General features: G+C 40.0%; 1 protein-coding gene across 1 annotated transcript in view; it reads left to right on the top strand.

Moving 5' to 3' along the window:
• The window catches only part of LOC115791814 (roundabout homolog 2-like), a 92,204-nt gene that overhangs the window by 66,710 nt on the left and 13,190 nt on the right, over window positions 1–12,304 (top strand). Inside the window, exons 12-20 of the mRNA XM_030746078.1 lie at window positions 288–454; window positions 548–669; window positions 2,313–2,544; window positions 7,664–7,788; window positions 7,878–8,049; window positions 9,147–9,323; window positions 10,389–10,415; window positions 10,575–10,614; window positions 12,170–12,297. Coding sequence (XP_030601938.1) covers window positions 288–454; window positions 548–669; window positions 2,313–2,544; window positions 7,664–7,788; window positions 7,878–8,049; window positions 9,147–9,323; window positions 10,389–10,415; window positions 10,575–10,614; window positions 12,170–12,297 — 1,190 coding nt within the window. The remainder of the gene's footprint in view (window positions 1–287; window positions 455–547; window positions 670–2,312; window positions 2,545–7,663; window positions 7,789–7,877; window positions 8,050–9,146; window positions 9,324–10,388; window positions 10,416–10,574; window positions 10,615–12,169; window positions 12,298–12,304) is intronic.

Below are 12,304 nucleotides of genomic sequence, written 5' to 3'. Positions count from 1 at the left end.
TCCCCCCACAGACGTGGGGGGAGACAAGTACACAGTGATTCAATATAACTAATAGCAAAATACAGAACACTAACCCAGCTAAGTATCTAAACAATAAGTAAACTTGGAAACACAATGAAACAAAACCATAAGGGCAAAACAAAACACTGGGCACACGGCCCAGAACCATGACAATATTATGGTCAACAGTATCAAACGCTGCACTGAGGTCTAGCAGGAAAGTTTTTTGGGGTTTTTTTTTACATTAGGAATTTTTCATTGCTAATTAGATTTCTTTTTTTTTACAGTCAGTCAGTGAGCAACAGTTGGCAGACAGTGGCAGACCATGTGAAAACCACAGCTTTCACAGTCAAAGATCTACGACCCAATACCGTCTACTTGTTCATCATCAGGGCAGTCAATGCTCAAGGGCTCGGGGATCCAAGCCCAATGTCTGAGCCTGTCCGCACTCAAGGTACAGAAATCATATTGGATTGTAATAGATTATTAGTGATTAAAAATTACTGTCTCTGCATACAGTCCTTTTTTTTTCCTCTCTCTGTTCCAGACATTAGTCCTACAGCCCAGGGAGTGGACCACCGTCGCGTGCAGAAGGAGCTGGGGGATGTTGTGGTCAACATGCACAATCCTGTTGTCCTCAGTTCCACTTCAGTGCAGGTCACCTGGACTGTGAGTACTGATAACACTCAAAAAAGTTGTGAGAACGTAACAGTAGTGCTTCAGTTTATATCCGAAGCGCTACTGTTACGTTTGGAGGAGTACAGGTAAAACAAATCTGGTCTAAGCTTGTTTGAGAACTTTATACCTGGCACCTCACTTTGTTTTGGATCAGCTGGCACACACGCAGAATAAACATGAGGGGATGGATGCGCATTCATAGAATGAACAGCTGCTGCTGCATCAATTTTGATTGGTGTGAAGTGATGCAGGAATCAAGACTAATGTTTCTATTCAGGACAAATACATCACCATTAGGCACTACATGTGTCACTTCGGGAAGCAGTTTGCAGTGCTTTATCTGGGAAATGTTATTTCTGTCTGTTGGCAAGGTGTCCCAGTGCATGCTGCTGTAGGTTAACAACACACCTTGGATACATTTACTGCAGTTTGCTATTTCAAGCTTGTCAGTATGACAACCGTGTACTGTCACACAGCTTTTAGACCGAGACAACTGAGACAACTGAGACAACTGTGTTTGAGGTAGATCTGAATAGGTTCACAGGCGTTATTAGACTTGGCTCCGTTTAACAGAAGTTCAGTCATTACCCAAACTTTCTGTATTAAACCAGTGCAGCAAGATTTTTTTTTTAACTTATTTAAATTTTTGTTGTTTTGTCACATCATTTGGGAAAAATAGTTTTTTCCATTTTGGATTTTGGATTGTAGTCAACTTTAATTGCATACTTCTTTGCTCAGGTACATAATATTGTTAGTCACCTTGTGTCCTAGCTCCCTCATTCCAGACTTCATATTGTACTCAGATTTCCAAATTCCCTGCCTGTATCCACAACATTTGCAGCGCAATTCACAGACTGTATTTCCTAGGGAGTGTTATTCCATGTGTAGCATTCAGTATCTCTGAGAAGTCCCACTGAGACAATAAAAGCAACAATACAAATTCCTCCTGACTTGTGAAAAATCACATATCTTTAAAGATGCTATATACAAATGATATAATAGTTACAGGATTTGATATCTTTTGCTATCTTTTGAGGAAAATAAGAATTTGAACATAAGACACAAGTATTTATTTTGATTCACACTCCCAAGAACAGTGATCCTTAAGTATCGCTTTAGAGAGCAGGCTTATGGGGCATTAGATGCACAAATCATTTTGTTACGGACCTACAAACTGAGACTGCATAGAGGAAGAGAGAGAGAGAAAAGAAAAGAAAAAGAGGAAATGTTGAAAAGAGAGCCACTTCTGCACTGTTTTGGTGATAATCTGATGTGTTACTTCCCCTGTAAAAGCTTTTTCTCGCTTCTCCCACTGTTAAGAAGCCATTACTATGATTTGTATCTGTTATGTCCTGAAAAGCATCTGGAAGAATTTAAAGAAGAAGAGGAAAAGAATATTTTGATCCAATATTTTTAGCCCACTTTTTACTGAAGGCCTATGACTTAGTAGCACTGTGCCGACTTGGCAAATACACTGCTACTGTCTTGATGTGGTTTCTCTGCTTCTCTTCTGCTAATTGAACTGTATGATTAAGTAAACAGGCAAATGCTGATTCATAGCAGTTTTTATGGCACCTTCCACATTATCAAAACACAGCATGTCTTCATCCCACTCTTTCTTCCTCTCTTTTCAGGTGGAAAATCCATCCAAATTTATCCAAGGATACCGTGTTTTGTACCGGCAAACTTCAGGGCTGCCCTCCCCAGGGCCATGGCAGATACAGGACTTGAAGGTTGCCTCAGAGAGAGACATAACTCTCTCTGGTCTGAAGAAAGGCATTGTATATGAGATTAAAGTGCGGCCGTATTTCAATGAGTTCCAGGGTGCCGACAGTGAATCCATGACAGCGCGCACTATGGAAGAAGGTAAGCCACAAATTAATTCACATTTCTGACAAAAATTAATTTCTCTGCTGACTTAATGTTCAAAAGAAGTAAGATATAGTTACTAATGCATGAGCAGAAGCTCTTCTGTAAATGTTTCTACCTACTTTCATATTTAGTTGCTGCTACTAATGGCTTCTTGGCTAGATAGTAATGGATAATGGCATTTCAAGTACACCCTCCCACACACGCGTACTGCTGCAGTGCCATGTCCCCTGTGTGCGAAAACAGGTCTCCCAGACAGCGCACTGAGGCTCTATGACAACCCTGAGCCTCTGTGTGTTGGTGGGCAAAGAGGGAGGGCAGAAAACCTCAACTGTCTCTCTCCTCCTCAGTGAACTCCTGCTGCCATGTCTCTGTCTAAATGTACATGATATGACCTCCCGCCTCACTTACACTCACACACCAATGAGCTCTTTGTGTCATTACACTTCCTGGTTTTGTCGTTCTCCTCCTGCTTTTTATCAGCTACTAATCTTGTTTAAGATTTTGTTAATCTCACAGTTGTCCTGTAATAGTTTTCTATTCATTTCACATAGGAAATACTAATAATTATTTTGCCATGCATTTCTTACTGCTGATTTGCTAAAATGTAAACAAATGCAAGGTGCAAGCATAGTTTGACTCCAGCCATAAAAAAATCAAAATCCCTGCTTAACTTGAATTTGCCCAATTTCCCCTTCAACGTCCTCTCCTTATGCACCTTTGGACAACTTTTGAGCATGGCAACTATTTTGAAAGCACTTAGCATAAGTCCCATTTGCACCACTTACATGTGTGATTGGGCCTCAAACCTGTGCAGACAGCAAAAATCACAAGTGATGAACCCCAAATTTTATGTTGAGGAGAGTTGGGTTCCTGTGATCGGAGATGAAAAAGCACTTTAAAGTGAAAGAGCCCACAGTGTCCAAAGCCTAAAGGTAGAATATCAACTCATGACTGTGACTTGATTTGTTGCAACATGCTCATCATGTCTCACTCAATGAGACACTTTGTCCCCCAGGGTCAGCCTGTCCCTGCAGAGTTCTACTATTAAATTCTAAGGAGTCTGACCCTTTGGTGGAAACCATCTCAACTGTAGCTTCTACTGTCACATGTGTGCTAGCATCAAAGCATTGTTTTTCTGACCACACCAACTCAACCTTAACACAGTGGAGGAGATCAGCGTGCATTGCTGACTTCCAGAGGAATTACAGTAGGTGGAGTGCTGCCCAAGGAGAAAACTTTGAAGGAAAAGAAAAGAAAAAAAAAATCAGTTATAGATATGAATCTCATGGGTGGAGTCATGGAACCTAATCAAGTTATGCAGGTTAAAAGATTATGCCACATATGTTAAACCATAAAAAAGCTGCGTATGTTGAACTCTCATTAACTTCCTCTATAACTTCCAGTCACATCACCCAGTCTTTATTATTTAAAGCTACAGATGTGAAAATTCATTCTGACCTTGAAAATGGTTCTGTGACAATCCCAACTCAACATCCATTCACAAGCTTTTTTTTTTTTTTTTCACGGAGACCTTACCAGCTCATCCGAAAATGTGCTAAAAGCTATGAGACTTAATATGCTCTCATTGCAAAGGATCTCCATAACAACCAAATAAACATGAGCCAGTGATACAGACTATGTCATTAAGGTTAACACTGCTTTCAGATCTAATCAATGACCCTGAAGGTGGCACTGCATTTTCAAACTTCAGTTTATAAAATCAAATAAGAACAAAAAATTAATACACCGTGTCATCATTCCTTTACAAAAGCTACATATGTTGCCTGTGGGAGAACAAGGGAATGTCTTCATTTACTTCATTGCATTCAGGTGTTGCATCATTTGGACAGTGAGGAACTTGCCTTGCACTGAAAACAAGCCATGACAAGGCCATTAATGTCAAAGAAAATATTAGCCCAAAGCATCTGTGTTTGATGATGAGTGGATCATAGAACTGCATCTTCCACCCAGTAGGAGAACAGGGCCAGCTTAGACTAGGGGATACAGCTGGTGGAGAAAGAGAAACTCACCTCACTGGAGCCCAATTAAAATGGCCACACAGGATCACAGAGGTCTTTGCAGACTGGGGCATGTGGTCTAGTCAGGGATCCTGGAAACAAGGCATCACGGTACGGTGGAAAAAACTGGCTTGCGCAATCAATTCTCTACAGCACAGCAATGCGCTACTTGCAAAAATTATAAGAAAAGCACTTGTTATCCATCAAAGGCAGATTGGAAATGGAATTCCCTACTGCATGAGTGAGAATTTGTATACTAATGCCCCTCGGTGAGTTTTAAGTGGGCAGTAGGCTTTCAACCAGTATTCATGGCAAGTCAAATGAGCCAATATGGTGTGCTAAGGTTCTAGGCAGGTATAGCTATTAAGAAGAGAACTCTAACCTCTGTGTGAGCCCTGGTCTCACACGGACATTAGTGAAGCTAAAAGCTGAGACATTCCTGTATGAAACTGAACTCCCTAATCTTACTAGACAGGATTTATTGTTGTTTTTGGGGGAACAGATGTGTTGTATAGTAATGTTCACCAATTCATGAATTAATTAGCTTAATTTATGCATCCATTTGTATAACAGGTTATGTTTACTACTTCATATCCTGCATAGCAGAACATTAAGCAGCTTTAGTTGCATTTGTTTAATTGCACAGCTGTGGTAAAAACTGAAATGTTTACTCAGACACTGAAAGCATTAATTGCTTGAAATTACTCTCTAGCTACAGTTCACATCAGTCCTAATACAAGTATTAGTCACATTAATAAGAACATAATCTTTGACCTTTTCTTGAATTTGTACCCATTTATAGTAATGTTATCCTGAGTCATTACTGTATTCTAGCTATTATTCATCCTGGGGGATTGTTGCGGTACATATGGAAATAGTAGGACTACACTTAATGGCTCCTGTCTTCTCCGAATGTAAACCTTTGACTGACTGGAAAAGCGCTGTTTGCTAAAATAGCACCACTGAAATGACATCTGGAAAGCTGGAAGTTATTTGCATGATGGCGCACTCACAATACCTTTACTTGGAACACTGAAGGCATATTTTAGTGGTCACTGCCCTCCTGCTGTTTTTATTGGTCACTCTACTACTACTACTACTCTAAGCTTACTCGGTGCCTTGTGGAAAGTGTATGAAGCAGCACTCAGAATAAAAAAACTCATTGGTGATATTTCCAGAATAACAGACATGTAGTGACAAATGGAATTAATACTTTTGAAATAAACTGTTAAATGGCATAAAAAGAAATCATAGAAAGCTATATATGGCCACTACCTGTCCAGTTCCTGAATTACAGCGTGCCTTCTGAGTTTATCTGTATTCATGTGCCTTTTTTTTCAGAAAATCAAGCTCAAAAGACAAATAAACAAAACAGACAAATAAGCTGTTCCTGGCTGAGGTTTTGAAAGTCCCCTAAAAATGCTCAAACAAACGTGGAGGTGTGTGTTTTATGGGATGTTTTGTTTGTTTGTGTTTTGCTGCATCAGATTTATGATTATGATTTGATTTTTGTCTTCAGAGACAACGGATTGCCTCAAAAATTCAGAGCCAGAAGATGAGATATTAGGAGCATTCCTTGTTCAGATTGTTGATTGGTTATCCAAATGATTTGAAAAGGCTGACTTCCTTCAGCTGCAATCACTTTGTGTTTACTTGTAAATGTTTGCCTTATGCACAGAGTAAACATTATTTGTATCAGTATGATATGGTGTAATACAATATCCTCCGTTTTATATTTCACTGGTTGTTCATTGTCGATGTATTTTTTTTTCCTTCTGAACAACATTCAACACTGGGACAGTACATTCGTGGGAGTCTGTTTAACAGTAATTGCTTTGGAAAGTCAATACTGCCTAAATGTCTGAATATAGATATCCTCAAACTGGGCTCAGTTAATTTGTTAAATGTAATAAAAATAAACTCCATCTCCTATGGCTGATTTAATTCCTTTGTCCTGCCAGTCTGTCAAGTGCTTTGCAGACATGCCATATCTGTTCAGAGCCTCTCTTTTGAGTACAAGCTATGTTATACAGGGAGATTTGTTTCATCTGGCAACAAAAGGAATCTATTGTTTTGTCATCTTTTGCTATGTAAATTAACCGAGACGAATGTTGAGCTTTCCACGTGTCAAATAACTGGCAGAGGTCAGTATCAAAACGTGCACAAATGCTCTGTCATATACTTCTAACATGCTGTTGTGTCATATCTGCGTTCACGTCTGCCAGTATATGGCTTAGCGCTTTGAACTTTGAGCTGACCAGGTGCAGAGCCAACCAAGCCCATTTTGAAAATTTGCTATTTGCAACTCACAGTGCCCATTTTCGCGATGGCCCACCTGCCTTGACTTCTCAGCACAGCTTTGGAATTCAGTGCCTTGCATATGTTGAAACACTGTAATTAGTATCACTAATTTCCAGCTCCTTAATTAGGTTCAGACTAGTTATTTCATCCATCGAGGCAGACTGTAATGATAATTTTATTAGGAACTGTGAGACACTGTGAGATTGTCTTTTTAGTAAGAGATAATGATTTGCACAGTTGCATAGATATGATTTTTTTGCCTCCTGCTACCTATAGTCTCTAAAATGTTTTGATCTATCGATGCAGGTTGTCAGGCGAGTTTGTCAAATTAAAGAAAAAACAAAAAAATATTAAAGTTTGGATTTCATGCCCTCAGTTTTGACATTCATGGTAAGAAATCATCTCAAAGTCCTCGTTATAGGACACCTGTACTGACCATTTTCATGCAAACTTGAATGCATCTACACTGGAAGCATTTGCATGTGGCCACTATGGTGTAGTATTTATAGTACATGATGAAAGGGATGTTACTTACTGGACTCAGCAACGCAATAAGAATCTCACCATTAAGATAAGAAACTGAGATGAAGTACTCTGGCAGCCATCTGCCAGGCAACCTTAGAAAATAGAAAAGCGCTGTTGTCTGGCTTGCTGTATTAAAATGAATTGAGGTAGCGAGTGAGACAAATCCCTGTTTGACATATGAAAAAATAAATAAATAAAACAAGACACGCCATTTTCTAAAATGAACAATGTTTTTTCATTTGTTTCTTTAATCGTTTTACCCCCATCAGCACCAAGTGCGCCTCCACAGCAGGTGACAGTGCTGACAGTGGGAAACCACAACAGCACATCTATCAGTGTGTCCTGGGACCCTCCTCCTTCTGACCAGCAGAATGGCATCATACAAGAGTACAAGGTGAGCTCAGCCTCTTCCAGACTGAATATTTTAGCGATGTACGATACAGCCTCACAATGAAATCTGTCTGGTGTGTCTGTCTTTGTCAGATCTGGTGTTTGGCCAACGAAACTCGCTTTCATGTCAATAAGTCTGTGGATGCAACCATCCGTTCAGTGGTAGTTGGGGGTCTACAGACTGGAGTGCAGTACCGTGTAGAGGTGGCTGCAGGCACCAGCGCAGGGGTGGGGGTCAAGAGCAAACCCCAGCTCATCACTTTGGGTAATCCACTCTCTTTCTCTCTCTCTTTCACACACACACACCAAACCTGGAGTCAAGTAAAATGACCCTATGATAGGAGACCTAGGTCTCTATCACAGATTGGGGGTCTGGGAAAATGATTTATCAATTTATCGCACTTGAAGAAAGAAAATTGCGCTTTACAACGCCAGACGTCTATAGAGAAATCAATAGCAGTTCATTAAGTGTAGTGCCTGGTAACACTGTGCCAAATACTGTTAGCTATATCAATAATCCTCTCCAATATGTGTGCAGCTGGCGCTAACAAAGTAGACAGTGTTTTTGTAGGAGCTTATCAGCCTATCACATCTTATGAAATCACTAAAGGATGCCCAGAGTATATAAGCCCAGAATCAATATGGGAGCTCAGGCCAGATGCTCTTCATCTGTGACTTTTGACTGATATATAATAACACCCCTAACGCCCAGAGAAAGGGAAACAGGCCTGTGGAATGAAGCTTAATGATGGGGGGGTGGTTCCTGCTGGAGACTGTGAATCTAATTTCACAGCACAGTAGCTGCAACAGAAAATCAAACTCTGTCAGAGCTGCTCTGTCAATCTTGTGTCTTGCAGCTCAAGTTGATAAGTGCACTGCTGAATTGATTAACACTATATTGGATGCACTGATGCTGCTTTTTTTTTTTTCTTTTTTTTTTTTTGTGTGTGTGTGTGTGTTTGTTTTGTCACGGGCTCATGTTTTGGTGGTCTCTGTAGTCCATGTGTCCTGATGTTTGATATATAGTGTGTTCCACACTGTTTTGATTTACTTTAACTTGTATATTTTCACCACAGTGGATCTTTCATTGCTTTAAATATTAAAATTGACATGCTCTCATGCATTTTTGCAATCTAATTTAATTTTATGGCAGTCTTTGTATTCATATCCTATTTTGTGGTTCTGAGTGGACTTGCCATGCCCCACGTCTAGAATCGTGATGATGAGTTTTGAATGAGATTTTGTCCCAATTTAATTTTTCTAATCTCATATTTTTTCACGCACATTATTGGAAAAAAAAATCATAGGTACTTCAATTCAAATGAAAATTTTTTTGTTTCCTTCTGTGCGTGGTGCCTCCAGGTGCAGAACTGAGGGATGTAATGACAGGATCGGACAGCAGCAATAGCATCTCAGACGTAGTGAAGCAGCCAGCCTTCATTGCTGCTTTGGGAGGGGCTTGCTGGATTGTCCTCATGGGGTTCAGTGCCTGGCTGTACTGGAGGAGAAAAAAGAGGAAAGGACTTAGCAACTATGCAGGTAAAAAAAAAAAAAAAAAATCAATTTACATGGTTCTGCATCAAAACTGGCTCACAAAGCAAAGTAGGTCTCTCTCCAGCAGAAGCTGATGCCATCACAGATGTGACTCCATTTGAGCTGGCTAAAATGCAGAACAAAGAAAATATATTCAGCGCGAATGGAAATAGGCCCTATTTACTTTAATTCACTGTGCACTGATGTGCATCAACTGTGCTGCGTTCCATCAGCAGCACACCTTAACACTCTAATACATTCATGCGAGATAAGTAATTTAACATCCCCTTCCATTATCAGACCATGCCTGGTGTTGTTTGCACATTAACATGAGGTACATCTAGGTTTATGTATGGAATATTCTTTTATTCCACTGTGAGTCGAGCATAAAGCTATGTGCAATTTCCATAATGTGTATTGCAGCTTTTATTTAGTGACTTGGGGAGAGAGCAGTGTGATTTCCTAATTCAGCAGGGATTTATATGATTGAGTGCTGATTCTCTGATCCCTTTCTTCAAAAACCACGAGAGAGTTTAATTCCAAAATTTCACATTTCCATTTTGAAAACAATGGATTTATTTTTATAATAACCATTCATTTAAAATATTCATTGATTTCTCAATTTTTAAATGAGTTAAAAAAAAAACATTTAATTGCATCATTAATTCTATTTTTTGTTGCACGAACCTCATTCCTTAAAATGTATTATGGTAGGATTTCATTTAAAAGAAAACAGAATTATGATGAAGGTGGGGAGAGGAAAAAAATGGTCAAAAATGTTGCCTTCATTTAAACATCCCCCTCAGGGCAGCCAGTGTAATTCTGAAATGTTAGATGCATTATTGCCCAAGCTTCATCAAAATATGATCCCAGTGCTGACATATCAGTGATCGATGAACAAACAAAGCAAAAATGAAGGCACTCAATCCACATTTCTAGGCTCAATTCCAGGCTGTTTTTTTTTTTTTAAACATGAGAACATTTCTCATCTTTCTAATATTTAAATGTGTTATTTATGACATTTTATATGCCCTTTAATATGCACACTCTTTATGTCTGTTTGAATTGCAGTTCAGTCCTTCACCTTCACTCGAGCAGGTATGTCTTTACATTGTGCCGTCATATATAAAATATCCCAGTAATTTAGTTGCCTTCATTCTTGACAGCAGTAATGTATCAGTCATTCAGATCTGCAGTGGTGCCGTTCATTACTTGACAGTTTAATTGTTTCTCTCTCCTCCCTCTTTTCTCCCCAAGTTACATTCCAAAGAGACAGAGGCCTGATCAGAAATGGAAGGTGAGAATTTCTCCTATAAAACAGAGAAACCCCACTGCTAAAGCTTCCCCGCTGACATTTCTGTGTCACGCAGTGAACTTTTCAATGACACAATGTAATTGTAAAACCTAATATGAAGAGTTCTCTCCTGATGAATGGAATTTGCATATATGTTCCACCTGCTTATTCACACTGTATCAGTGCATGATTTCCACTGTTGTTCGCTGCGATGAAATCATTAATCACTCCTTTGAAGTGAGTGCTACCAATTAATGCAGGTGGACAGCTGTTTTAGTCACCGGCGCGCTCTCAGTTCTTGTGAGTGTGTGAGAGGTCAATAGAGAAGGGGAGAGGTGATGAATGCGCTGTTTAAAAAGCTTGGCCTAGAGTAAGTAGAGTCATGGGTTTTATGTGGAGACAGAAGAACAATGCGTTAGACCTTGAGACTCCTCTCAGTGGCCAATAGAATTTCCAGTCTGCTCAAAATGCCCAAAGCAAAGACAGCGTGTCCACAGAATATCAGAGTATTCCTGAAACAACAGGGGGAAAAGGTGAATTTGCTTTGTGGACAGCGGTTTGCGCTACATATTTGTTACACCTAAGCAAGCAGATAAGCCCAAAGCCAGAACAAATGTTGCAAGTAATAAACTAAAAATAAACGGTTTCTTGTAAAACCCCTTTTGCATGAGTGCATTTCTCTGCACCGAAAGTGCGCAGACTGCTTCTGTTATTGTGCGGTTTTGTCATGTTCTTCCAAGGAAATGTATGTAAATGTATGTATTACGCTTGTGTAGTTTAAAATGGAAATTATTGACGTAATTGTTTGAACACCTTTGAGCCTTCACCAAGTCAGCTGTGAACAATTCCCCTGGCACTTGGCAAATCAGGCTCAGTGGAAAACTCACTGTGTAGCTGCACATTAAGTAAACATATGCAGACACAGTATGTTTACTTAATGTGCAGGCATGTGAATGTTTTGCCATTTTTATAGCAGCTGATATGAAGGGGGTGTAAACTGTCTTTTTTTTTTTTCTCTCCCTGAATTGCTGCCCACAACTTTCCTACCTTGAAGCAAAAGCCTTTATTCATGGACATTGTACTTCACAAAGACAAAATGACATGGTAGCGTTCCTAAACCACCTAATGGGCTTTTGCTGTCTCTGTTGCCATGGAGACCGTGCACCAGTGTAGCTGATCTGCCAGAGGCTGTCCATGATTCTCAATTTAAAATGTAAATTTCTGTTGTGCTAAGGCTCTAAAGTGGATTTAGTGTGTATTTAGGCCTGCCTTGCTTCTCCGGGGAGAGTTAGTGGTGGTAGAGTTGAGGGGAGGCAGAAGTCTGATTTATAGACTTGCCATTTTATGTCTCTCTGTTGTTTATTGTTGCCTGTGTGCTCGGCTGCTCCACAGGCGAGAATATGCTGAATGAGTTTTCACATCAATTTGTTGTTGATGGAGCAGGAAGAAAATGAGCAATACCATTGCAGGGTAGGCTGAATATTTAACAATGTCACTGGTTCTCTGTGTCCCTTCCACCTCTCATCCCCTTTGTCTGATTTTAAACATCCTCTCACAGCCGTCCGGGGCTGTTAAAAGCAGGTGATCCAGGCCTCCCCTGGTTAGCTGACTCCTGGCCCTCTACAAGCCTCCCAGCTAACGGAGGCTTAGGGAGTCCAAAGGGCGGCAGCAACTTTGGCCGAGGAGGTAAGAA

Source organism: Archocentrus centrarchus, chromosome 14 (assembly GCF_007364275.1).
Source record: "Archocentrus centrarchus isolate MPI-CPG fArcCen1 chromosome 14, fArcCen1, whole genome shotgun sequence".
Classification (NCBI taxonomy): domain Eukaryota; kingdom Metazoa; phylum Chordata; class Actinopteri; order Cichliformes; family Cichlidae; genus Archocentrus; species Archocentrus centrarchus.
This window is presented reverse-complemented; position numbering and strand designations above follow the sequence as displayed.